We start from the raw sequence: 27,615 nt of genomic DNA on the forward strand, positions 1-27,615 counted from the left end.
TGCACAGGGGGCGGCCTGGGCCGAAGCGTGTTTAATTGGCGACAGGGAGCACGTACAGGAGCACGGCGGGGCCTGCCACCCGCCGGGGCGCGCGGCCGCGGGGGGCCCGTGGCAAGCAGAAGCGTTTCCGTCCGGGCTTGCACCCGGCCCCGAGACCCCCACAGTGCAGCCCCCCGAGGGCGGGGCCGGCGCGTGCGCGAGCAGGAGCAGCGTGCCCGGAGCCCGGGGCGGCTTGGGGGCGCGGGCCCCTCCCGGGGGTCGCTGCGGGGCGGGCCGGGGGGCTGCGCCCCGCCCGAGACAGAAGAGGAACAGCTGTTTATTCAACAAAAGCCTTTTATTCATTCAAAAATCAACCAGTGGGTTTATTCCGCAGATAAAAAAAGGGGAGGGGGCCAGGCTTCCCGTCGCGGCGCCCTGACTCCGAACAACTGGCTGTCTCTGAAAAGGGGCGTCCGGGGACCCCCGGCCGCCGCTCCCCCTCCGGGGGCGCCCCACGCCCCGCGGCGGCTCAGCCCGCGGCCTCCCCGACCGCCCCTTCCCACGGCGGCGCCCAGAAGCAACGGGCCCGGGCCCGGGGGCGCCTGGGACCCGGGAGCCGGTGGTCGAGCTGCGAAGCGTTTCCGGGGGGCGGGGCCGACGTGTGCGCGGGCGGGGCGGGGCGGGGCGCTGCGGAGACCCGCGTCCCGGGAAACAGCAGCATCTTGGGGGCGGGCCTGGAGGGGGGAACCGTGCGGGGGGCCGGGGGTGCCCAGGGATGGGGCAGGGGGTGCCTGAGGCCTGGGTGCAAACCTCGGGACGGGCTGGGGGCACCTCTGGGTGCCTGGGGGCGCTGTTGGCACCCTCCGTCCCAGCCCCCCTCCCAGGCCCGGCGCAATCTGAGAAGCCGAGGGTGCGGGGACCCCCACTCTCCTGCCCGGGCGGCGGAGCAGAAAGGGGACCCCGAGCTTCAAACTACCCAGGAGAAAAGGGCCCCGGGGGGCCTCGGGGGCCGGGGGGCACCAGGAGCCTGGGGGCTGAGCAGATGTGAGCGGGGATGCATCGGGCCGCGGGGATGCCTCTCCGGGAACCCGGCAGAGACCCAGGCCCACGAAGCGCCCCCTCCGGAGGGGCCCCAAAGAGGCCAGAGCCCGGGGAGGGGATGGGAGGCCCCCCAGGAAGGAGGGGCCGCACTGACCCCACCCCCACCCGGCAGCCCCCCACTGCTGTGCCCCTGAACACGGCCCAAGCAGCAGGGGCTCAGAGAGACCCTTCAGAAACCCCCAAGACCCTTCCCCACCCAGGGCGGGGGTCACGGGTCCCAGGGGCCTCGCGGCCTGGCCCTAAAGGGGCTCTGGGAGCCAGAAGCTTCCAACAGGGTGGGGTGGGCTCCCTCCTGGCACACAAGCGAAAAGGGTAGAGGAAAAGGGTAGAGGGCACTGGGGGCCTGGCGGGCCAGAGGCAGGGAAGCCTAGTGGGGAGAGCAGAGACCCCCTTTCCAGGGCCCCCAGGCGGGGGAACAGCGGTTCTGGCCCAGACTGGCCTGTGTCCCCTCAGTACCCGCCTCGCCACCCCCGGGCCCTGGCACACACCAAAGCGAGAGCCAAGAGCGCCCCCCACACCGGCCCTGCTCCCGCCTAGAGCTACTTGGGACAGGGGGTCTCGGGCAGGGAGAAAAGGGCCCCAAAAGGAGGCATCGGGCCGCGGGGGGACAGGGAAGGGGGCGCTGCTGCGCCCCCTCTGAATGCCCAGCACAGTATCTGGAAATAAAAGAAAGAGTATTTGGCTTTGTGGCCTCCGGAACCAGGGCGGGGGCACGGGCGTAAACGGGTCGGGTCCCGGACAGCGACACGGGACCCCCAATAAATAAACACCATCGCGGGGGCGGGGGGAGAGGGGCGTCCGCTCCCGCCAAGGACGCGGCCCGGCCTCACGCACGCGCGCGCACATCCCAGCCGCGGAGGCCGCGGGGGTCCCGGGAACCGGGTCAGCCCCCCCCCGACGGCCCCCACGGTCCCGGCACCCCCCGACGGCCCCACGGCTCCCAGCACCCCCCCCACGGCCCCTGACGGTCTAGCACCCCCCGATGGTCCCCGACGGCCCCACGGGCGCAGCCACAGCGCACACCCGCGCTCGCGGCCCGCCCGGGGTCTCCGGAGCAGAGGGTGGGGTGTGCGAGCATGCGGCCCCCAGGTGGGCTAGAAATCAAACACAAGAAAACGCGTAGGGGGGCGGGCGGGCGGGCGTCCTGGCTCTCCGCGCGGGGGTGGCGACTGGGCCCGCGGTTTCAGGCAGCGGGGGGGCGGGGCGGGCGGGGCGCAGGGTCCCCCCGCAGGGCGGCGGTGCCAAGACGGGCTGGTGGAACGGAGGTGGGTGGTGGCGGGCTGCGGTGGCCTCATGGCACGGGAGGAGGTGAGAGGTCCTGGGCATCTGGAAGACACAGAGGGGGCGGGGAGGTCAGGGGTTGGCGACGCGGGTACTGGGGCGGAGGGAAACTCGGTAAGAATCAATAGAACTCTCGGGGCGGGAGCGACACAGTGGGTAGGGCGTTTGCCTTGCACACGACCGACCCGGGTCGACTCCCAGCATCCCATAGGGTCCCTCAAGCACCACCTGGAGTAATTCCTGAGTGCAGAGCCAAGAGGAACCCCTGAGCATCGCCGAGTGTGACCCAAAAACAAACAAAAAGATTCCCCTCTTCCCAAAATAAACTGCAGACTCAGCCCTGAGTTGTTGGTTTTTGTTTTTTTTTTTTTTTGCTTTTTGGGTCACACCCCACGATGCACAGGGGTTACTCCTGGCTCTGCACTCAGGAATTACTCCTGGCGGTGCTCAGGGGACCCTATGGGATGCTGGGAATCGAACCTGGGTTGGCCGCGTGCAAGGCAAACGCCCTCCCCGCTGTGCTATTGCTCCAGCCCCTGAGCCCTGGTTTGATACAAATTCCATGTGCGTTGCACGCAGCTGACCCGGGTTTGATTCCCAGCATCCAATATGGTCCCCTGAGCACTGCCAGGGGTAATTCCTGAGTTCAGAGCCAGGAATAACCTCTGTGCATTGCCGGGTGTGACCCCAAAAAGCAAAAAGCAAAAAAAAAAAACAAACCAAATTCCATGTGCAATGTGTGATTCTAAATGCTGGCAAAGGCTGGGGAGATGGGGAGGGACCCCATGGCCGGGCAGGCCTTGGGAGCACGAGACCCAGGGTCAATCCCTAGCACCAGAAAAATAAAGACAAGGAAATTGGGGGGGTCACACCCAGCGATGCTCAGGGGTTCCTCCTGGCTCTGCACTCAGGAGTCACTCCTGGCGGTGCTTGGGGGACCCTATGGGGTGCTGGGGATTGAACCCGGTCAGCCGAGTGCAAGGCAAACGCCCTCCCCGCTGTGCTAGCGCTCTGGCCCCAAGACAAGGAAATTTATAGAGAAAAGCGAAGGGCTCAAAATAGACCCCATATCCTTGGCCAAGAAGGAAAGGAATGCGCCTCCAAGATCAGGCCTTGGGAAACGGGCGTCTTGAGTTTGCGGCTCCCCTCCTGGAAACGTCCTCAAGGGGGAACCCCAGGACGGGGACAGGCAGCGTCCAGGGTGACCGGGACGAGCGAGTGACCCGGGAACTGGGCCCCCAGCCACACCATGGGATGACCCCTGGCAGCTGGTGGTCACCCCAGCGACCCGGGATGGAAAGTGGGTCTTTTTAAAAAATTATTTACTTTTTATTCTCTGGTGCTTGGGTTACGCCTGGCTCTGCGCTCGGGTGTTAATCCTGGCGGGCTCTGGGGTGCCCGGGGTTGAACCCGAGCCGGCCGCGTGCAAGGAGAAGGGTCCTTCCCAGTCTGCTACTGCTCCGGCCCTGGCGGAACGTGGACCTGCAGGCCTTTGGGTACTTAGCGCGGGGCTCCCCTGCCCAGGCTCCCCATCTGCTCCCCGCAGCCGTGGAATGTGGGACGCGGTGAGCGTTAGGATAACAGCGCATCCCGCGGGGGAATATTAAAACACACCACCTGGAGCGGGACACGGGCCGGCAGCAGGGGTGCGGCCGCGCACACCCTGCTGGGTCCCGGCGTACGGGTGTGGGCCGGCCCGATGGCAGCTCGCAGGTCCCCAGGGAGACTGACCGCTCAGGCCCGCACACCAAACAGATCCCAAATGGCTACAAACCACCCACGGGCGTGCCCAGGCCTCCTGAGCACTGACTGGGAGGCAAGAAGAAAATGAAAAAAAAAAAATCAAGGACGGCCGGGAGAGATGCGATTAACGGCCGGCCCAGAGGGAAGAGGCCAGCGGGCGCCAAGGCGTGCAGTGCCACGGGCCCCTCTCCAGCACCAGGGGGCGGGGGAACCCCCGTGGACCACCCAGCTGTGACCTTGTCACTCACCCCCACTCCTCCCGGGCACTGCCCAGAGGGAGGCAGGAAGGGAGGAGGGAGGGAGGATGAAGGAAGGGCAGAGGGTGAGGGGAGACACCTGTGCAGGCGCAGGGCTGCAGGAGAACTACACACACACACACACACACACACGCACACGCGTGCACACACCCGCACATCCTCATACACACATATACACACGCACATACACACATGCATGCACACATACACGCTTGAAAACACATGCACATAACACACACATACATGCATGCACACATATAAGCACACATACACAAACACATGTACACACGCACACATACGTGCATACAACACATGCACACACATGCATGCACACACATACATGCATACATACACAGACATAACACATACACATACACAAAATACACACATGCACACACACGCACATAACACATGCACACATGCATACACACATACATGCATACACACATAACACACATACACACAAACACACACGCACACAGGCATTTAACCCGGGAGATGTCTGTTCATGCCAACTCCCAGGCTCCCTCTGGCTCTAGGGAAGGACAGGGCAGGGCCGAGCAGAGGCGTGCAGGGGAGGGGCGGGTCTGGGGAGACGGGTCAGCAGGGAGGGTGCTGCCTTGCATGTGGCTGAACCAGGTTCGACCCCCAGCACCTCAGAGGGTCCCCTGGCCCCGCCAGGAGTGATCCCTGAGTGCAGAGCAGTGCCAGGTGTGGCCCCTACAGCCAAGAGCAAACAAGAACGAGACAGGCCGAGCGCCTGCTCTGTGGGCAGGGGGCCCAGGTCAGACCCCGCACCGGAGTCTCCCGAGCACTGAGCCCGGAGTAGCTCCCAGGCCACCGGGGATGGCCCAAAATGAAACGAAACAAAAAAGGCAAGAATGGGGAGACTCTGGGAGCCCTGCCTCCTGTCCCCTAGACCGTCCCCCGTGACCCCAGGGCCCAGGCAAGCCCCCACCCCCCGCCCGCCCGGCCTCGACTCACCCCAGCAGGTGCCCTGGCCTATACCAGCCCGTCGTAGAGCGACAGGGCCTGCACGATGGACGGGTCGGCCTTGGAGCCTTCCTGGAACTCCTGCAGCGTCAGCTTCCCGTCGGCGTTCTGCAGGCAGAGAGGGCGGCTGAGTGGGCGGCCGGGGGCCCACCAGCCCCCAGACACGGCCCGGCCACTCCCTGGGCTGGGCATCAGCCCTGGGCGCTTCCTCACGGGGTGACCTTGGCCACAGACCGGCTTCCTGGGTGCGTCTGGGCCTGTAGCCGCAGCGCTCCCTCCCTCCCTCCCTCCCTCCCTCTGCTGCGGTCATTAGGTCATTAATCTGCTATTAATTCCCGTGAGTGGTGCTGGGTCCCCAGGCTGAGCGGCTGAGCGTCTCCATCTCCAGCCTCTCCATCTCCGGCCTCTCCATCTCCGAGGAATTTCCACCACCTCGGGGGGAGCGGCTGCAGGGGCCCCAGGAGATGGGGGAGCCCGGGGGCTCCCAGGACCCCTTCACGGCCCCTGGAGGCGGGTGGCTGGAGCTTCCCCGAAGCAAAGGCCCTGGAGACAGCCCCCCAACACCTCCTGACCCAGAGGCAGGCCCAGAGCTCGGCTGGGCGGCGTCACCTGCACCCGGGAGGGGGCGCCGGGCTCCTGGCACCCCGAAACAGCCCTCTGAGGATGGCGCTCTCCCCTCCGCCCTCCGAACCCTTCAGGGCGCCCGACTCTGGGAATCAAAGAGACCGGCCTCCTCCTGGGCACGCAACAGGCCCCCACGGACCAGCCTGAAGTTCCACTCATGCGCAGCCTTTTTGGCTTTGGGGACACACCTGACAGTGCTCAGGGCTGACTCCTGGTTCAGTGCTCAGAGAGCACTCCTGGTGGTACTCTGGGAATCATATGGGGTGCTGGGGATCGAACCCAGGCCGGCTGTGTGCCAGGCGAGCCCCCTCCCCACTGTCCTCTCTAGCCAATCACCCTCTAGTTCTCAGGCCGGGCTAACCTGCCCAGGGTCACACCAGGGTTGGCCCCGAGGGAAGCAGAGTCCCGGGCCCCGGTGCTCCCTCTCCAGCCCTCTGCGACGCCTTGCAACTCCCTGGAGCCGGGGCCAGAGGTCGGACAGCATGCCCGCGGCCCGCCTGGCCCCCGCCTGGCCCCCGGACACGCACGGGAGGGCCCGTCACACACGCGTCACCAGGCCGCCAGCGGCCTTTCTGGGGCAGGGACCCGACGTGCCCGGGGGGCGCCCTGCGGGCAGAACGGGCCCCTGAACACCGGGTGCGACCCCAAGCACAGACCAGGGAGAGCCCCCGGCACAGTGCGGTACGGCCCAAGGCAAAAGATACACGTTTATCGAGGCCGGAGAGAGAGCGGCGGGGAGGGAGCTTGCCTGGCACACGTCAGCACCCAGGGGTGCCCGAGCCCCAGCAGGAGCCATCCCCGAGCACAGCCAGGATGGAGCCCTGAGCGTCACCTTACCCCCAACACCAGAACGAAACCAGAATCACTGTGAGATCACCTAGAAGCACTTTCCAGAACGCCAAAGGGGCCCGCGGCAGGACGAGGAACAGACGCGGCAGAGCAAAGGCGCCCACGGGCTCCCGCTCAGCCGCGCGGGACACAACTCACGCCCAGTGTGGTGCTGTGTGTCTGTACAAGCACAAAAGTGTGAGAGACTGTGTACATGCCTGTGCATGTGTGTGCACGGATGCACGTGTGAGAGACCATGTACGAGCCTGTGCCTGTGTGTATGCATACGAGTGCGAGAGACCATGCATGTGTCTGTGCTGTGTGTGCATGCATATGGATGAGAGGTAGTTTGTATGCCTTGCATATATGTATGCACGCATGATTGTGTGCACATGTGTAGTTGTGTATACATGCGTGCATGCATGTTTGATTATGCACTTGTCCCAATGCACATGCGTGTGGCTGTGTATGTCCATGCACACATGTGCATGCACGTGACTTCTGTGCATCCTGCACACATGCACGTGTACTTGATTGTGTACATGTGTGCGCACCATGTGTGTATATGTGTAACAAAGTGCATGTGCCTATGAACACACACGTGTTCACGTCATATGTGTGGGGCCAGATGCACAATGTGTAAATGTGTATATGCATGCATGTGTACTCATGTACATGTGTGAGTATACGTGAACACCTGTGCTGAGTGTACCAGCCCAGGCCTGTCCAGGGAGGCTGCAGCCGCCCCAGCCTCACCTTGTCCATCATGGCGAAGATCCGGTCCACCCTCTTCTCGGGGGTGTTTTCCTCCTCAGGGAGCTCCACGGTGTTCCCCTGCGGGACACACAGGTGGGCGGGTGCCCCGGCCCCCCGCCCCGCCCCCCAAGGCAGACAGACACGGGCAGGGACGCGCAGGGCCCGGCCGGCAGCTCACCACCATCTGGTAAATGGCATCCACGATGTCCAGCATCTCGTTCCTCGTGATGTAGCCGTCGTTGTCCAGGTCGTAGAGCTTGAAGGCCCCTGGAACCCACAGCCCAGTGACCCCGGCCGGCCAGGACATCCCCCGTCTCCCCACCCCCCCACTCGGCCCCGGGCGAGGCGCACAGCACAGAGCCAGAGCTACCCACTCGGGGTGCGGGGCGTGAAGAGGGTGAGGGCTGGGCTCTGCGGGCTGCTGCCCCTCCCGCCCAGGGCCCTGCCTCTGCACTCTCACGCCCGCTCCCCTGCAGTCACAGAGAGTCAAACCGATGGGGTGGGGGCCGCCTGGGGAGCCGTGCAGGAATGAGCCGCCCCCCCCCCCCCCCCGCCTCCAAAGGAACAAAGGCAGAGCAGGGACAGAAGCTGCCGCCCAGCCCAGCCCAGCCCAGCGGCCCCAGGCCTCCCCGCTGACCCCTTTCAAGTCCCTGTTCCCCGTTTCAGCCCGCCCCGAGCCTGCCCCTGCCCCCTCCCCCACCAGGCGCAGCTGCTCCCGCCTACACCCCCTCCCCACCGCCCCCACTGTCTCCGCCGAGGCTCTGACTCCCGCTGCGGCTCTGACTCCCCCTCCGTGTTCCCGGATCTGCGGGGACAGAGGGTCAGGCCTGGCCACCGGGTCCCAGCACGGGGGACTCGTATCCAGGGTGGACAGCGGGAGGCGGTGCCAATAAACACCCCCATCTCTCGGCACAGCCGCACCCTTCCCAGACCCGCAGACAGCCTGCCCCCCGCCCCCCACGGCCTCTCGGGACCCCAGGCCTGGTCAGCGCCATCCTCCGGGGCCGGGACTCACACCGCAGCTTCTCGTCCAGTGTCCCCCGCGAGGTCACCGACAGTGCCTGGATGAACTCGGAGAATTCGATCCGCCCATCCTGCGGGGACGGGGCTCTCGGTCAGCCTGGGGTCACCCAGCACGCAGGGACACAGCGGGGGGGCACTTAGGGGCTGCAGGGGGGGTCGGGAGGGACAGGGAGGAGGGGCGGGACGAGGAGAGCCGGGTGTGCCCGACTCAGAGCCCAGCACCCTCTCGGAAAGCACCACCCCCACCCCACCCTGGAAACCTGCTCCTTGGAGTGGACGGGCAGAAAGTGCCCCCAGCTCCCCCTGCGGGCGTGCAGGGACATCCGCGCTGTGACCGACGCATCCCAGCAGTCTGGGGACCAGGAGGGAACAGGCACATGTGGACATGGATGCGTGGCACTGAGAGCACGCATGTCTGCACTGCCTGTGGCGTGTGCTGGAAGCATGTGTCTGTGTACACGCATGTTCATGTGGACATTGAGACATGTCTGCACCGCTTGTGGCGTGTGTGCTGCAGCACGTGTCTGTGTACACACGTGTTCATGTGGACACTGAGACACATGTGTTCATGTGGACACAGACACACGTGTCTGCATTGCCTGTGGCGTGTGCTGCAGCACGTGTCTGTGTACACGTGTTCACATGGACACTGAGACATGTGTGTCTGTACTGCCTGTGGCGTGTGCTGGAGCACGTGTCTGAGCTCCCTGCCGTGTGCATGTGAGTGCATGATGTTCCTGTGTCTGCATGCGGGGCCTTTCCCCTCGCAGCTGTGCCCGCCAGGCTGTGGGCGGGGGGGGGGGGGGGAGCCCCACTCGCCTTGTTCTCGTCGAAGACGTTGAACACGAAGGTGGCGAACTTGGTGGGGTCCCCGAAGGGGAAGAACTGCTTGTAGATCTTCTGGAAGCCCGCGGCGTCCAGCTGCCCGCTCGGACAGTCCTTGATGAAGCCTTTGTACCTGGCGGGGGGGACAGGGACAGAGACGCCAAGTCCCCCTCGCGGGAGCACCCCCGGCCCTGAGGGCCCCCCTCGCTCCGCCTGGCCCTCGCGGTGCGACCTCAGCCAGGTGACTGCACCTCTCTGGGCCCCGGCTGGAGCCCGTACACCCCGCCCCCACACCCCCTCCCAGCGGCTGCAGCTCCCCTCCCCCGGCACTGTGCTTCAGGCCCCTGCTGGCTCTGAGGGGAGTCCAGGGCCCGAGGGGGAGCCCCAGGGCTGAGCGAGCAGCCCCGTGTGGGGGCCCAGTTCAGCCGTCCACACGGCAGGGCGCCCCGGCGGCCCCCCAGCTGTGAGGCCCCACGGAGCACAGCACGCCGACTCGGACCCAGGAACGGCCGCAGCTCGCCAAGTCCCGCGCGGGAACTGGGTCCCCGGGAAGAGCGGGATGAGAGACGCTGGGTCCCCCCCCACGCGTGGTTCCTCTAGGGGGGCCCAGCCGTGTTTGGGGGGACTCCATGCTGGCAGGCGTGTGCTGAGCCCGAGGGCGCCGTCCCTGCCGGGGGGCCCAGGCCCACTCAGCTGTGCTCAGGGCCACGGGGCCACCCAAGGGCACCCACAGCACCCACGGGGGGGGGCAGAGCCCCGCTCTGAAAGGGCTTGATTTGGGGCCACAGGCTCCCGGCTCTGCACTCGGGGGTCACCCAGGGGTGCCGGGGATCGGACCCGAGCTGGCCCCGTGTGCGGCCGCGCCCTCCCCACTCTGCCCTCGCTCCGGCCCCCCAATCCCGAGCCCGAGGGGAGGCGACACTCAGGAGAGCCCACAACGTGGCCAGGGCAGGGGCCGGGGCAGAGGATGAGGCGGTGAGGGGCCCAGCAGAGGAGGGCGGGGCAAAGGTCAGGGGTCAGCTGAGCAGGGTCACATGCCCCTAGCTCAGGTGCAAGGAGGGTTGAAGCCGAGGCTGGAGGACAAGGTCCTCGCTGGCTGCCCCGAGTGGGGCAGTCCTGGCAGGCTTCCCGGAGGCGGCTCCAGGGAGCCCGACCCAGAAACGCAGAGTGGGAAGTGTCAGGGGATGAGGGCAGGCGCGAGGGCCGGGGAAGGAGGCCGCAGGGACCGAGAACGCGGCCGCCTGTTTCTGGAGCGGAAAACGAGGTCGGCGCCAGGTCAGGCTCTGGGGGACAGGGAGCCGGTCCCCCATGGCTGCCCCCCACAGCCGGGGGCCGCGGCCAGGACGCGGGGGCGGGGACCCCACCGCCGTCCTCCAGAGGGAGGCTGAGGCCCAGGGTCAGACGGAGGGGTGAGCCCTCGGGCCCGGCTCTCTCTTTTTTTTTTCCCTTTTGGGTCACACCCGGCAATGCTCAGGGCTGACTCCTGACTCTGTGCTCAGGAATTACCCCTGGCGGTGCTTGGGGGACCATATGGGATGCCGGGAATCGAACCCGGGTCGGCCGCGTACAAGGCAAACGCCCTCCCCGCTGTGCTATCGCTGCAGCCCCTTTCTCTTTTCTGATCTTTGGGCCACCCCTGGCCGTGCCGAGGAGTATTCCTGCCTCAGCTCGGGGGTCCGTCCTGGCCGGGCTGGGGGGCCCTGCCTGGGGGGATGGAGCCCCCGAGTTCCCGTCTCCCGCAGGCTTTCTTCCTGATCCACTTCCTGGCTCGCTGCCACCCCAGCTGGTCCCGGTGGGGGGTCACCCACCCGTCAGAGACACCCCAGGGCCCTCACTCTGCACCTGGCCCAGGACAGCAGCTTCAGAAACTTCACAGCAGCCAGTGTAGACGGCTCCGTGCCCGCGCCCAAGACACCCCACGACCTGCCCGCCAGGAGGAAGGGCGCCGGGCCTCGCAAGGCCAACTCCCGAGGTCGCGGCTTCTGGCAAAAGCCGGCCTGGGGCTCCCTAACGGGGCAGGAGCCCACCCGCGGCCCCGGCGCCCGCCCCCAGACCCCCACCCCCAGTTAGGGGACCCGCTACTCACCACTGCTGCACCTCCTTCTCCGTGACTGCAAGAGAAAAGAGAAAAGGCAGATCTCAGCGCAGGGCCGGGGTGGGGGACAGACGCGGGGACGGGGCAGACACGGGGACAGGGACATGAAGGGACGGGGTCTGGAGCATATGGACCAGGGTCCTGGGGGCGGATGGACTGGGGTCCTGGGGGAATGGACAAAGGTCCTGGGGCGGACAGACGCTGGTCCACCCCAGCAAGGCCAGCACCGGGCCACCCTCTCGCGCGGGGGTGGGGTCCCGGGCGGGGCAGGCCGGGGTGGCGCCCCCCCACTCGCGCCCCCCCGCCGCCCCGGGCTGAGTCACGGGCAGCCCCTCGCGGTGCCAGGCAACCAGGCAGTGTTTTTCCGAGAAGCGCTGAAGCGGCGCGGCTGGCACCGCACCAGCTCCGCCCCCCACCCGCGCGGTCCCCGCGCCCCCCGGGCGCCCTCGCGGGGCAGCGCGACGCCCCCCCCCCAGCACTCCCGCGTCAGTGCCCCCTCCCCCGCAGCGCTCCCCAACCCTGCAACGCCCCCTCCAAAGGCCCCCCCGCCCCGCACCCCCATCCCCCAGAGAGCCCCCCGCCTCCCCTCCTAGCGCCCACCATCCCCCCTCCCCGGCATCGCCCCCCCCCCGCCCCCCAGGAGTCTGCCGCGAGAGCCCCCGTCGGGCACCAGCCCACGAGCCCGTCTGCAACGTCAATCAAACCGGGGAGGGCGGGCCGGAGCGAGGAGTCAGCCAATGAGCGCACGGGGCGGGGGAGGGGCGGGCAGGGGTGGTGGGCAGCGGCCCGTGGGCACTGGAGGGAAGCGGGTCCGCCCCGTCCGGCCCCACCGGGGAGCACAAACCACGGGGGCCGGGGGCGCCGGGATGGGCTGACGGAAGCGGCCACTTTTCAGCTCAGCAGGCAGCCAGACCCCCGTGCCCAGGAAGGAAGAGCGGCGCCCCCTCCCCAGGGCCCGAGCCGGACGGGGCGGTGGGCGGCAGCGGGCCCAGGATCGCGCTCCGGGGGGCCGACAGGCCGCGGGGCTCCAGCACTTGGCTGGGCACCCCCACTCTGGGCCCCGACAGCTTCTCCAGGCTTCTAGAAGCTCAGGGAGCACCCCCCTCACACATACACACACATACATACACACATGTATACATACACACATACACACACGCACACATGTATATACACATATATGCACACACATGTATACATACACATGCATACACGTGTATATACACATACACACATACATGCACATATACACATGTGTACAAACATACATATACACATACATAGACATACAAATACACATACACACATACATGTATGTACACATACGCATATACATGCACACATATGCACATGTGCATAAACACACATACACACATACATAGACACACACAAATACACATACACACACATTACATATACAAATACACACACACACCCTGGAGAAGCTTCCAGACACCTGCAGTGGGTTCCCTGGGTTCCCGGGAAGGTGGCGGGACAGGCCCTGCGCACCCCACGGGAGAGCAGGCCTCGGGGGTCGGCCCCAGGATGAAGCCCCCAGCAGCCTGGGGCTCCTGCCCGGTAACCAGTCATGGGGGGCGGGGGGTGGCATTCACAGCACAGTCGGCTCCACGGAAGGTAAATGGAGGCAGGGAAGGTTTCAGAAATAAGGGGAAAGTGCCGAGGTCCCCCCAGTGGAACCCGCGGGGGGCCTGGGCGGGGCCCGGGGTATCTGGGCGGGGCATGGGCGGGGCCCGGGGCATCTGGGCGGGGCCTGCGCAGGCCCTACAGAGCAAGGACAGAGCATGGGGGGGCAGCTGCCTGCGGGGTTAGCGGGACCCGCCCACACGCGGGACCCCCTCCTCTCTGCCCCGTGCAGGCTGGGCCAGCCCCTCCCGTGTCCCGTGTGCCTTTCCGACCCAGCTGGGGCGCCCCCACTTTTTGTTTGGGCCACACCCCGCGGTGCTCAGTGCTCAGGAGTCACTCCTGGCAGCCTTCCGGGGCCCTGGGGGTGCCTGGTCGGCGCAAGGCCAGATCCCCAGTCTGCCTCTCCCTCCCCCTCTGGGGAAAGTGCTTGGCTGCTTCCCGTTAGCTCCCACACCAGAGAGCAGGAGGGGTGCTACCCCCCTCCCGGGCCACGGTGGGGAAAGGACCATGGTAGAGTGACCGGAACCAGGCCCCGGGTCAGCCCAGAGATGCAGGTCACGGCAGACAAATCTCTGGGCCTCGGTTTGCCTGTCTGTGAAATGGGACCAGAGCCAGCTCCGGACCATGGGAGGGGCATGGGCTCTGCCGGACCCCGTGAGTGACCTGGCAACACCTTCTCTCACTTGCACACCAAGTCCCGGGGTAACAGTTGGGTCCGGCCCCTGGAGACAGAGCTGGGGCCCAGGCTCACGGCCTCAGGCAAACGCGTGCCTTCTAGGAGCTGGACCGACAGCACAGCGGGGAGGGTGCTTGCCTTACACGCGGCTGACCCGGGTCGAAGCCCGGCATCCCGTGGGGCTCCCCAAGCCCGGCCAGGAGAGACTCCTGGTCTGCACTCAGGTGTGGCCTGAAACGTGCCTCGGAGGCCTGAGGCCAGGCCCCGCGGAGGCTGTGGCCTGAGCAGGCTGGGGGTGGGGGGGCGCGCCGCCCAGACCCAGGGCCCGATGCCGCGGCGGGACACGCGGACAATAGCGCAGACCTGGCCGCCGGCGAGCGTGGCCTGTGACCGTGGCGGCCTGGAGCACTGTGTGGTAGGGCAGTGCTCACCGCCATGGGGGGTCCTGGTAATGAGCCCACTGGGTCCCCAGCACCACACGGTTCCCTGGGCACCGAGCCGGGTGAGCACTGTGGGGGGACCCCAAATGTGGAGGGAACGGGCTCCGGGAGCACTGTGGGATGAGCAACTCCCTGGGGTAGAAGCCCAGTGGGAAGGATTCACGCGGGGGCAACAGGCTGCCCACACGCCCACCCAGCCTGCCGGGGGCCCGGGGCTCTGACTCCCTGACAGCGGCCCTGGGACACGGCGGCCCCAGCCCCCGAGCGAGGCGCCCGCGCCACAGTCCCCCTTCCCTGCCCTGGCAGCCCCTCCCGAGCCCGGGGCAGGGGAGGGGCGGTGGGCAGGGCCCGGCCTGCACAGCCTCGCCCAGGGACCCCAGGCCCTCCTGCCCTCTGCAGACTGCCCAGGCGGCCTGAGCCCCCAGGGCCCACACAGGGTCACCCACTGGCCTGGCTCTTCTAGCGCCTTCCCTCACCGATAGCCCACAGCCTGCACCCTGCACTCTCCTCCCTGCACCCCTGCACTCTCCTCCAGGAACCCGGCACTCTCCTCCCTGCACCCTGCACCCCTGCACTCTCCTCCCTGCACCCTGCACTCTCCTCCCTACACCCCTGCACTCTCCTCCCTACACCCCTGCACTCTCCTCCCTGCACCCCTGCACTCTCCTCCCTGCACCCCTGCACTCTCCTCCATGAACCCTGAACTCTCCTCCCTACACCCCTGCACTCTCCTCCCTACACCCCTGCAGTCTCCTCCCTGCACCCTGCACTCTCCTCCCTGCACCCCTGCACTCTCCTCCCTGCACCCGGCACTCTCCTCCCTGCACCCGGCAGTCTCCTCCCTGCACCCTGCACTCTCCTCCCTGCACCCCTGTACTCTCCTCCCTGCACCCCTGCAGTCTCCTCCCTGAACTGGGCACTCTCCTCCCTGCACCCTGCACTCTCCCCCCTGCACCCTGCACTCTCCTCCCTCCCCCCTCCTCCCTACACCCCTCACTCCTCCCTTTCCCTCTTCCCTGCACCCCTCTCCCCTGCAACTCCCAGCAGGGGCAGCCCCAGGGCTCAGGAGTCCCTGGGCGCTGTGTGCAGAGGCCTTGGCACTTGGCTCTGAGCCCGGCCCCTGCCCCAGTCAGGCGGTGCTGAGGGCCCGGGCAGACCCAGGGACGACGGAGCACGGGCAGGGTGGGAGGAGCCGGGCGCAGGGTGACACTGGTGTCCGGGGGCACAGCACCAGGCTCAAGCCGCAGAGACGTGGCCGGGGCAGTAGGGCAGCGGGGAGGGCGTTTACCTCACATGCGGGTGACCCAGGTTCATCCCTGGTACCCACAGGGTGCTCCGAGCCCCTCAGGAGTGACCCCTGAGTGCAGAGCTGGGAGTCAGCCCTGAGCACTGCCGGGTGTGGTCCAAAAGCCAAAGAATAAAAAAAATAAAACACAGGCAGCTAAGACAGACACTTGCGGGTGCAGGGGGCGAGCTCCCCAAAGGCCCCACAGGGAGAGACCCCCCCAGCGCAGGTCTATTTCCCAGCTGGGCCCTCTGGATCTAGCTGAACTCTAGAATACTCTAGAACACTCCTCAACATTCCAGAACATTCCAGAACCTGGCAGCATGGTACCAAGCTGGTGTGGTGCTCTTGGCTGAGAGGGGTCCCTACCAGGTCCCTTTACCGTGAAGACCCCGAGGTCTCCGAGGGACACGGGCTGGGAGACCCCATCACAGCGACAGTGACTGAAGTGGGGCCTGGGTCCATCTGAAGGCGGGACCCCAGAGGCAGCCTGGAGGGGACCCCTGAGCGGGGCGCAGGCCTCGGCGGGTGCCTGCCCTGGGACGGGCCGTGACCGTACAGCAGCACTCAGGAGCACCGAGCCGGGAGGGCGTTTGCCCGACACACGGCAGACCCAGGTCCGATCCCCGGCGCCCCAGAGGGTCCCCCGAGCACCGCCAGGAGTGACCCCTGAGTGCGCCCTGAGCACTGCCAACGTGGCCCCCCCAAACCAAAACACAAACCAACAAAACCACCCAAGGGGCGCGAGAGACAGAGTGGGAGGCACCGGCCCTCACGCAACCGACCCGGGTTCGATCCCCGGCACCATGTGGTTCCCTGAGCACCGAGCCAGGAGGGACCCCTAAACTCCACCGGACCCCCCAAACATACAAACGTGGGGTCCGAGAGACGGTCTGGGCTGGGCCCAGCCCCAGCCCCTCGCGGTCCCCGAGCCCCTCTGAGGGGGCCCAGGAAAGGAAGGAACGAAACGGCCACGCGTGGAGCAGACGCGGGCCGGGCGGGTGACCTTCCTCCGGGCCTGCCGGAGCCCAAAACTGGGGCGACGGGTCAAAACTGGGGCGACGGGTCTTGCCTGGAGCCTCCGACTCCCAGGCGGCCCCGCCCCGCCCCACGCTCCAGATTAGCGGCCCCGCGCGAGGGGGACCCCACCCTGCCACTCCCCTGGGGTCGCAGGCGGCTCAGGCCTCTCTCCTCGCGGGAAACGGGGGCCGCGCGGCGACAGTTTGTGTGTGCCAACCCGGGTGGGCGGGCGCCGTGCGGGCGTCAGGGGGCGGCTTGGCAGGTGCCCACGGCGACATTTGCTTTCTACAACTCGGCTATTTTGGGCTAATAAACGGGCTGGGTCCAGGCTGACAGCCCATGTCTTCCCCGTCCGTCTGTCCGTCTGTCTCTCTCTCACACACACACACACACACACACACACACACACACACACACACACACACACACACACACAGAGCCTCGGAATCTTCCAGAAGACAGAACCTCCCCCGAGACCCAGGGAGAGGGCGACCTGGAAGGGGGCCCTCGGGGGCCCCCATGGAGAAATGTTCAAACGTTTCCCGCCAAGTGCCCAGAAATTCAGGCTGGCCTCGTGGCGCCCACATTTCCCAGGTACTGGACAAGGCCCTGAGGGACCTGCCCAAGGGGCGGGTCTTCTGGACCCGACACCTATGGGGGCAGTGGGGAGGGCTCCTGACTTGCCTGAGGCTGACCCTGGTTCCATCCCTGGCATCCCACAGTGTCCCCCAAGCACTGTCAGGTATAGCCCTGAGCACAGAGCCAGGAGTGACCCCTGAGCACAGAGCCAGGAGTGACCCCTGAGCACAGAGCCAGGAGTGAGCCCTGAGCACAGAGCTAGGAGTCAGCCCTGAGCACAGAGCCAGGAGTGAGCCCTGAGCAGAGCCAGGAGAGCGCCCTGAGCACAGAGCCAGGAGTCCACCCTGAGCACTGCCAGGTGTGGCCCCAAAGAATGACAACAGAGCGGAGGGTGCGGCCAGCCCCAGCAGGGACGGTCAGTGTCGGCGTCCCAGACGGCTCTGTGCCACGGCCCCCGTCTCCGGTGCCTCCTGCAAGAGGGGGGCACCCCCCCTGAGTGCCCGGGGTGGCTACGGGGTCACCCCGCTACCAGGCCCCTCTACTGGGCTGAGCTCACGCATGCACGTCCCCACCCCTGCATGTCCCAGGGGGCCTGGCCCTGGACTGTGCCCCCGAAGTACCCCCACCCCCGCAGGGAAAAGACACCCTAAACCCGACTCTGGGCCTTCCCAGTGGCCCCTCCCTCAGTGCCCCAAATCAGCAAACACAGACGCAGGTTCAAGTCCAGCCGCGCCAGGGGCAGCCGCGGGATGGAGTCTCACCTCCTCCAGGAAGCCTGCCAGCATGCCCCCGGCCCGGGCAGACCCACAGCACCGTGGTCTGACCGGGCTCGGCCTGGCCTGCTCTCTGGCCCCGCCCACCCCCAGACAGAGAACAGCCGGTGGGCTTCCTTCGGTCCATATCCCGAGACCCCAAAAAGTGGAAGCAGGGAGTGGGGGCTGCGTTTGGTGGGGTGGCTGGGGGGGTCCGGCCCTGCGCCCCAGGCTGGTGAGAGGTAGCGGCTCCCCGCGCCGCGGTGTCGCGTGTCTATTTTGACAGCTGCTGTGAGTTTTAATTCCGTGTGTGCCCAGTAGCCGGGCACAGAGCCTCGGGGCCAGGGGGCAGCAGAGAGGGGGTGAGGGGGGCAGCAGGGAGGGAGTGAGTGGGGCCAGCAGGGAGGGGGTGAGGGGGGCCAGCAGGGAGGGGGTGAGGGGGCAGCAGGGAGGGGGTGAGGGGGGCCAGCAGGGAGGGGGTGAGGGGGCAGCAGGGAGGGGGCAAGGGGGGGCAGCAGGGAGGCAGTGAGGGCCAGCAGGGAGGGGGTGAGGGGGGCAGCAGGGAGGCAGGGAGGCCCAGCAGGGAGACAGTGAGGGGGGCAGCAGGGAGGCGGTGAGGGGGGCAGCAGGGAGGCAGGGAGGCCCAGCAGGGAGACAGTGAGGGGGGCAGCAGGGAGGTGGTGAGGGGGGCAGCAGGGAGGCAGGGAGGCCCAGCAGGGAGACAGTGAGGGGGTCAGCAGGGAGGGGGTGAGGGGGTCAGCAGGGAGGGGGTGAGGGCCCGGCAGGGAGGCGGCACGGGCCAGAGCAGCGGCCCTAGCCCCGAGCACCCAGGGCCAGCCGGAGCAGCAGGGGGCCGGGCTTCGTCCCCACCCGGTGCCAAGAATAGCCGCCCCCGGCCTGGCACCGGAATGTCGCCCCGCAGAGGGCAGAGGCCGGCGGCCAGTGGACCCCGGGCCAGCCCCAGCCGAGAGCCCCAGCCCGGCCGGCCCAGCAGGAACCGTCCTTCCGGGCGCATCTGTCCTGCCCCCCCCAGGGCACCCGCCGGCCCGGACTGTGCCAGCACCTCGGGGTGGCGCCTCGCAGCACCCGGTGACCCGCGTGGCGTCTGCGGACAGGAGAGTCGGGGCCTGCCCCTTCCGGGCAGGGAGGAGGCCGGCGGGTCCCCGAGTCCCTGCTGGACCCCAGGGTCCTGTGTCCCGGGTCCCGCCCAGAGAGGGTGGGCGCGGGCGGGAGCGGCGGTGGCGGCCTGTGCCCGGAACCCCTCCCGGCCAGGACACCAGCGCTGTTGCCAGGCGGCACCCAGGGCAGCCCTGGCTCTGGGAGAGAAGCGGGTGCTGCCCCCCAAGGCCAGAGCCGGGAGGGCAGGGGGGAGGGGGGAGGGGGGCCGAGGGAGCCGCTGCCTCCTGAGAAGCGACAAAGCCAAGTGCTATTTCTGCTGTGGGTTAAACATTCCTCAAAGCCGCATTCCTCTCCCTCCCTCCCCGCCGCCCTCCCCTCCTCCCCCCTCCTCCCCCCTCCTCCCTTCCCTTCTTCCTCCCCTCCTCCCTTCCCTTCTTCCTCCCCTCCTCCCTTCCCTTCTTCCTCCCCTCCTCCCTTCCCTTCTTCTTCCCCTCCTCCCCTCTCCTCCCTCCTCCTCCTCCCTCCTCTCCCTCCTCGTCCCCCACTGTGGCAGGGCTGGCAGCTTCCTGGGGCCAGGGAGGGGGAGCAACACAGCTGCCCTTCCCGGGCACACAGCGGGCACCTCCCCAGTGCGTGGGGGGAAGCACTGAGAACAGGGGACCGACGGGGAAACTGAGGCACTGAGCGGGGCAGCCAAAGCCACAGCAGACCCTAGACCCCCAGGGGACCCAGCCCCGCCCCACAGCAGACCCTGGACCCCCAGGTGACCCAGCCCCGCCCCCAGCAGCGGGGTGGGGGCGGGGGGCAGGCCTGTGCCCCAGATGGGGGGGCCTTTCTCGTCTCACCCGCACAGCGGGCACCCTGGGGCCCCCCAGCCGCATCGGGACAGCTCCTGCCACAGGCCCCAGTGCTCGAGGGGCACCCGCCCCTCGGCTGCTCCCTGAGCAGTGCCCACTGTGCCCCCCTGGGGGCCGCCCAGGAGCTCGAGGCTGGAGGCACACAGGTGCCGCCCAGCCCAGCGAGGCCTTGGCCGTACCGGGACCCACTGGGCCTCCCCCCCATGCCCGCCTGCTGAGCCGCCTCCTTGTTACTGCCCCTGCCTGCCCGGCCCACCCACACACGGCACTCCCCACACACCCACACACCCACCCACACACACACACACACACACACACACATGCACCCACACGCCAGGCCCCATGCACACACACGCCAGCCCATGCACACACACACACATGCACCCACACGCCAGGCCCCATGCACACACACACGCACATATGCGCCCAGCCCTGCCATGCATACACACACGCATGCACACACACACTAGGTCCCATACACGCACACACACACACACACACACACACACACACTCGAGGCCCCACGCACACGCACACGCACGCACATTCCCTAACCTGCCCCTCACTGGCACACAGGCTCACCCACTCCTGACCCTCACAGCGACGCCGGTGTTCACACGGGAACCGGCGCCTGCACCCGGCACCCACCCGCCGCCCACCCACGCCCAGCACCCCCTTCCCTGCCACAGCTCCACCCACCCGGAGCCTTCCCCACCACCCAGCCATGGCCCCCAGCCGCGCTGTGAGCTGGGTGGGGGCCTCCTCCAGCGGCCCCCCCACCTCAGTCTCCTCGTTTCAGAAGCAGCAGGGCTGGGAGGGGCCGCGGGGCCCACGCCTGTCCCAGGCCCGCTAGGAGGCCCGAGCAGGGCCTTCGACTCGGTCCTCTCTCCTTGTTTTGTTTTGGTGGTGGTGGTGGCAGGGTGTGTGTGTGTGTGTGTGTGTGTGTGTGCTGTTATTTGTATGTCCTCAGGGCTTACTCCTGACCGCGTGCAAGGCAGGGGTCTTAACCCGGCAAGTCCAGGCTCGGGGGTCCCTGTTCCAGGAGATCCTCACCCTGGAATCTTGCCCTCTGCTGATCTTCTTGTTGGGCAGAAAGGGAAACCGAGTCAGTGAGAGACCTGACAGCTTCAGAGTCCAGTGTCCTGGGGCCAGAGCGATGCTACAGCAGGCCGGGCACTTTCCAGCCCGGGTTCGATCCCCGGCATCCCATAGGGTCCCCTGAGCCCCCCCAGAGCGATCCCTGAGTGCTGAGCTAGGAGGAAGCTCTGGACACAGCCGGTCCCAGACAAGAGTCACGTCCACTGTCCTGCCACGGGGGCTGGGGCTGAAGGCCCGGCCAGTCCCCCTCCCAGTCTCTGGCCCTCCAAGGCTGCGTCCACACAGGCCTCCCTCCCCCGCCAGGCGAGCGGGCTGCAGGACAAACGACCACATCACCCGCTCCTGACCCCCACGCTGACTGGCACCCGTCAGTGAGAACTCGGTCCCGGGCCCGCGTCCCCCAGAGCTCAGCGAGGTCCATCCTCACCGGGGTCGTGTGGCCAGCAGGTGGCAAGTGACCACGAGCCATTCCCTAGGCTGCAGGCTGCCCTCGGCCCCAGAGAACCCCCACAGGGTCTGCCCCAGGAACGCTGCTCCCTGTCCAGAGACGACCCCAGCAGAGGCCCCGCCCAGGGCCAGCACCCCGCACTCAAGCCCTCACACGGAACTGCCCGGTCCCCAGCCTTGTGTCACCGAGAGGCCCTGGGCCCCCTTGGGCATCACTCAGGTGTGTTCCGCCCCCACCCCAACACCCCGGGCTGGAGATCAACTGCCTTGAGGCTCTGGTCTCGCATGCACCGGATCCTGGTTCCAACCCCGCACCACGCAGGGTTCCCCCAAGCACTGATCAGGGCTGATCCCTGAACCAGATCCAGTGGCCCCTAGACACCCCCAGGCTTGGTGCCAAGAAGAAACATTTAGGACAAGATGAACCATATGAGAATAAATTTCCATAACAAGACACCCCCATCCCCATCCAAGTCCGCTAAGGGAGCCGTAGTCACAGGCCCCGCCCATGGGAGGAGCAGCCGCCACAGGCCCCGCCCACGGACGGGACAGCAATCAAGCCCCCGCCCATGGGCAGAGCTGTGGTCTCAGGCCCCGCCCATGAGAGGAGGAGCAATTAAGTCTCGCCCATGGGTGGAGCTGCAGTCACAGGCCCCGCCCATGGGAGGAGCCAGTAGTAACAGGCCCCACCCCGTGGGAGGAGTCAGCAGTCACAGCCCGTCCCCCTGCCCTGTGGGAGGAGCCAGCATGCCCGTGTTCTGCGCGGAGGAGGAGTCAGCAGTTGCAGGCCCCGCCTCGTCGGCCCCAGGACCAGTTGCTGGAACCAGGCCCGGCCTTTCTGTGGAGCCACTGAGGACGGTGAGAACAGACAGTCCCCCCGTGCTGGGGCAGGAGAAGGCCCGCTCACCTGGGCGGACGCCCCTGCCACGGATTCCTAGCCTGCGGCTGTGCCGCCTCCGGGCGGGCCAGGGACTGGTCTTCAAATAGGAATCTGGCTTCGTGACCTTGGTTTGTGGGCTCACACCTGGCCGCGCTCAGGGTCCTGCATGCACTGTCTCCCCCTCCCCGAAGCCCCGCTGCTCACACACGGTGGGTGCTCCAAAGCTGGGAGGGGGAGGGGCGGGACCACACACCCTGCCCTCACTTCACAATGGAGCCACCGGGCCGCTGTACCGAGTCCTCGGGCGAAAGTCACCCAGATGGGCCCTCCCGGAGCCCACGGAGACCCCTCGCATCCCCAGGGCTCCCGGCTTTGCTGCAGACCAGGACGCTCTTGGGGGCTCCCGGGGGGTCTCTGCCACTCCCCCCTGCCCCCAACCTCTGGCCAGGATCACAGCCTGGCCCAGAGAGCAGCTCCTGCGTGATGCCAGGACCCCTGGGGCAGAAGCCAGGGGAGGCAAAGGGGCAGAACCACGAGGAGGGGGCCCTGACCTATGGTGCCCAGGCTGCAGCCCCCACCCCCCACGGTGCTCCAGCCCCCAGGGCTGCCCTCGGCAATACTGCAGGGGGGAAAGAGAGGCTGGGGCCCTGCGCCTGCTCCCCACAGGGTCTGGCTGCCTTACAGCCCTGCCCAGGACTGGTGCAAGGCCCGGGGGCAGCGTGGGCAGCAGAGAGGGGCAGACGCTGGGCTCAGAGCAGAGACAGGCGCTTGCCCAAGGTCAGCGGGGGCGGATACATCTCACATCTCCGTTCCTTCCCAACAAACAACAAAGTTTCCTTCCAGGCACCCGCCTGCCTGGGGCTGCGGCTTCCACTTCTCCCGCGGCCGCCAGGCCACGGGCCATGGCCAGGAGGCAGCACACAGGATAGGGGACATAGGACATGGGTGCACATACAAAGTGAGCATGTACACTACACCCAGCACACACGATGTATGCGCAGAGGGTGCGTGTACCTCGGGCGCATGTACCCGGGATGCGAGTACAATAGGATTGTGTACCCAGGATGCACATGCACAGGGTATGTGTGAACAGGATGCACTAGGGCTGGAGCGGTAGCACAGCGGGGAAGGCGTCTGCCTTGCACTCGGTCAACCTGCATCCGATTCCCAGCATCCCATATAGGGCCCCCTGAGCACCGCCAGGAGTAATTCCTGAGTGCAGGGCCAGGAGGAACCTCTGTGCATCATCGGGTGTGACCCAAAAGGAAAAAAAAAAAAAAACAACAACCAGGATACATTACATCAGATGCATGTACAAGGACACATGTACTCAGGATGCATGTGTATCAGATGCATACATAGGATGCGTGTCCACAGGGTGCGTGTACCCAGGAGGTATGTCCACAGGGTGCGTGTGCCCAGGAGGTATGTCCACAGGGTGCATGCCCACAAAGTGTGTGTCCGCAGGCTGTGTGTCCACGGGGTGCGTGTAATCAAGCTGAACGTCCACAGGGTGTGTGAACCCAGGATGCACGTACACATGATGCACAGAGGGTGCACATAATCAAGATGACCGTCCACAGATGCGTGTACCCAAGATGCATGTACCTAGGATGCATGTGCCCAGGATGCATGTTCACAGGATGCGTGTCCACAGGGTGCGTGTCCACAGGATGCAGCACACAGGGGGCATGTGTTCACAGGATTCTGAGGAATCCCAGCTCCCCCCCCTCCAGAGCAAGGTTATCCTTCTAATCAGGGCCCCCTACACCCCACCCTCTCGGAGCACAAAGGGTGCCAGACACCGCTCGCCCCGTGGCACTGCCCTGCAGAGTTCGGGGGTTGCTGCTGAGATGCCTGCTGTGCCCTCCCCAGCTCCCCGTGGCCCCAGGCCCTGGGTGGAGGACCCCTTCTCAGCTCTGGCTGCCTTACCCCCACCACACTGCTTAGCTTGGGGCATCAGGACAGGCCAGAGACCCAAGGTTGGCGTCAAGGTCAAGACAGGTCTGCAGTGACGGCGGGCACCCAGGAGGAGGCGAGCCCCTGAGTCTGGACAGAGGGACCAGGGAAGGGAGCACCACAGGTGAGGCTCGGGGTGCCCGCGTCCCGGGGGGCTGGTGCCTCGGCACCACTGACTGTCTTCAGCCACAGTGGACAGGGGCTCCCCGCTCTGTCCCTGTTCTCTCTCCGCCCAGCAGGGTGGACCTGGAGGGGGGGGAGGCGGTCTCATGACTAACACGTCTAGTGCAGGACGGGCGGGGGAGGGGCAGCTACTGCGGGTGAAGCCAGAACCTGCAAAGGAGCTGGGTGATGCTGGGAGCTGCTCCTGGCTCAGTGCTCACAGGTCTCACTCTTGAAGTGCTCTGGGACCCTGTTGTGCTAGCAGTGACTGTAATACCCCCTCCCTCCCCTCTCCTCACAGTCAGGCAGGCACTGTGGGCAGCACCCCCATTTTGCAGACAGTAAAATTGAGGCTCAGAAGTTCGTGCCCAGGCACAGAAGGCTAAAAAGAGGCTCTCACACTGCAACAAAGTGGGTCCAAGTCTCAGAAGCGCGAACCCTAACCCTGCGTGGGGAACTCTGCACCCCACCCCGGCTGAGACCCCCGCAGCCCCCGGATATGATCAGAGCCCCGAGGGGCGGCAATGTCAGCGCTTCCCGGGCACACAGGGGCCGTCACACGAAGCCCAACACGGGGGTTTGTGGCCAGATGGATGCAGGGCGGAGGCACGGTGCGTCCACTCGTGCGGACTCGGGGCCTTGACCCCAGAACCTGGAGCTGCTCGGACACGAGAGACGCGAGACCAGGGCCACGGGGAGGCAGATTCCCGGCCGGACCCGCGGGGGGGGCAAGCCGGGACCCAGCAGCGACGTGCCGGTGGGGAGACCTCCCTCGGCGCCCCCGCCCCCAACGCGGACGGGACACAGGGGCGGTCACGGGAAGCCGTGGGGGGGCCGGACAGACGGTACAGAGGGGAGGGCGCTTGCCGCCCACACGACTCCGTCCTCGGCACCCTGCGAGGCCCCTGAGCCCCCGGGAGTGGGCCCCGAGCCCCCGCAAGTGTGGTGCACCCCACCCCCGTGAGCAGAGACTTGATAAACAGGCACCCACCCCCCCCCCCGGAGCTGGCAAGGGCCGGGGAGACGGGGAAAGGAACCCGCTATCCGCTCGCGGGGCCCTTGCAGAGAGCCCGGGCAGGCAGGAGGCCCACGCTCGGCCTGGGGGTCCCCGCCCCCCCCCGCCCACAGACCTCCCAGAGGGGGGAGCACCCCTGACACCCCAGGCCGGCAGCAGTTGGCAGCGGGAACTAACAAGCTGCAATTCTCTGCTCTTAGGATCTTCACTTGGGGGTGTCTTTTGTGGGGGGGTCACTCCTGGCTCTGCACTCAGGAGTGAGTCCTGGCAGTGCTCTGGGGATGCCGGGGATCGAACCCAGGCCGGCCTCATGCAGGGCAAGCGCCCTCCCGCCGGACTCTCTCTCTCCGGCCCTCTGCAGCACCCGCCCTGAGGGGCTCCCAGGGGTGCAGCTCTGGAGCCTGAGGGTCTGGGGAGACCCTTGCCGGGGGTGAGGGGGGGTCTGCAGCGCCTCAGTCTCCAGCCCCGGCAACGGGGAGAAACGCGGCAGGCTGGGGCCGCTGCAGCACTGGGCGCTAACGGTCAGAAACTCCACCGGCCTTACCGGCCACAGTAGCTGGCGGGGGGTGGGGTGGGGTGGGGGGGGCTCGCCTGATCCACAGAGGGGACCCCGCAGGGCGGCCCAGAGACCTGAGAGTCTCATGATGCCACGCCGGCTCTGGAGGCGCCCAGCACCTGGGAAGCGGGTCAGGACCCAGGGCTGGAGCAGAGGTGCCCGGTGGGTGAGCCCCGGACCATGGGTGGGTGGGTGGGGTCCAGAGCAACCCACCGGCGCCCACCACACCAGCTCAGAGTGGCAATCGGCTGCCTCCAGCAGGGGCGGGGGGGGGGGGCTGGACCCTGCGGGCTTCCAGGGACGGGCTCTGCCAGGGGCCAGTGACCCTCCCCCACCGCAGATGGGAGGGCCGCCTTCTCTGCCCCCCAAACCGCCTTCTCTGCCCCCCAAACCGCCTTCTCTGCCCCCCCAAACCGCCTTCTCTGCCACCAAACCAGTGTGGTCAGAGCCCAGTGCCATTAACCCCTGTCGTGCCAGCTGGAGGGTGGGGGCGCAGGGGGCAGGAAGCGCTCTCTGGGCATGAAGGCCAGGGGGGACTGGAAGCTGGAAGTCGCGGAGGGGGGCGACCCCGGGGAGGGACCCAGGGGAGTCGGAGCCGGTGGCCCGCAGTGCCCGCGACGGGGGAAGCCGCGGCTCCCGGCCTGGGCGGGCGAGAGAAAGGCGGGCGGGGGTCCGCGCCGAGACGCCGGCCCGGAATGCTGCAGCCTGGGACCTTCACAGCGGTCACCGCGGCCACGGCGCCCTGACAAGCCTCCGCACCCCCCCCTCCCCACGACACACACACACGCGCGCGCGCGCGATCCGGGCCAAGGAGGGGGCGACAGGCCAAGCTCGCAGCGACAGCGTGATGCGTGAATCACCGCCCGCCGCGCGCCCGCGCCCGCCCGGCCCTGCGCAGGCAGCGCCCCCCGCCCGGGCCTCGCGCCCCCAGCCCGGCCCGGCCCCGCGGGCGGCGGGGGGCGCGGGGGGCGCGGGGGGCGCGGGGGGCGCGCGGCGGGCCCCGGCGCGGGGGGGGGCCGGAACAAAGGCCGGCGGCGGCCACTCACAGTACGTCTTCCTGGTCAGCTCCTCCACAACTTCGGGCTTCAACTTGCTGTTGGACTTGCCCATGGTGGGCGCCGCGGCCCCGCGCCCGGGCCGGACCCCGTCGGGGCGCGCGGCGGGCGGGGCGGGGCGCGGCGGGGCCGGCGGGCCGCGCCTTTGTCTGCCCGGGCCGGCGGGCGCGGGGCGGGCGGTGCGGCGCGGTCGTCCCTGGTTACTGGGGCCGCGGCGCGCGCTCGCGGCTGCGCCCTCCCGCCGCGCCCCGCCTCCCGCCCGCACCGGGGCCGGCCCGAGCCGCCACTCAGCGCCGGCGCCGCCCCCGCCCCGCACCCGCCCTGCGGCCCGCGCCCTCGCGCGCACACACGCACACGCGCACACGCGGGCAGACACCTACGGACACGCACGCACGGGCAGACACACAAACGCGCTCGCGCGCGCGCACACACGCAGGCACACTCGTACACAGACACACATGCGGGAGCGCACACGCGCGCGGGCACACGCTTGTAGACACGTACACAGACACGCACACACGTGCGCACACACACACATGCCAACACACTCAAACACAGACACATGC

The 27,615-nt window shown here is 67.4% G+C and overlaps 1 protein-coding gene across 1 annotated transcript; it reads right to left on the reverse strand.

The window, feature by feature from the left end:
- NCS1 (neuronal calcium sensor 1) lies at positions 1–27,174 on the reverse strand. The gene is made up of 8 exons (XM_055131241.1): positions 27,041–27,174; positions 11,497–11,521; positions 9,405–9,543; positions 8,578–8,656; positions 7,741–7,829; positions 7,563–7,640; positions 5,346–5,462; positions 1–2,406 (listed from the first exon to the last, which is right to left on the reverse strand). Exons 1-7 carry the CDS (start codon positions 27,102–27,104, stop codon positions 5,364–5,366), a joined length of 573 nt encoding a protein of 190 aa, XP_054987216.1. The 5' UTR covers positions 27,105–27,174; the 3' UTR covers positions 1–2,406; positions 5,346–5,363.
- Positions 27,175–27,615: the final 441 nt, after the last annotated feature.

This window comes from Sorex araneus, chromosome 1, assembly GCF_027595985.1.
Source record: "Sorex araneus isolate mSorAra2 chromosome 1, mSorAra2.pri, whole genome shotgun sequence".
Lineage (NCBI taxonomy): Eukaryota > Metazoa > Chordata > Mammalia > Eulipotyphla > Soricidae > Sorex > Sorex araneus.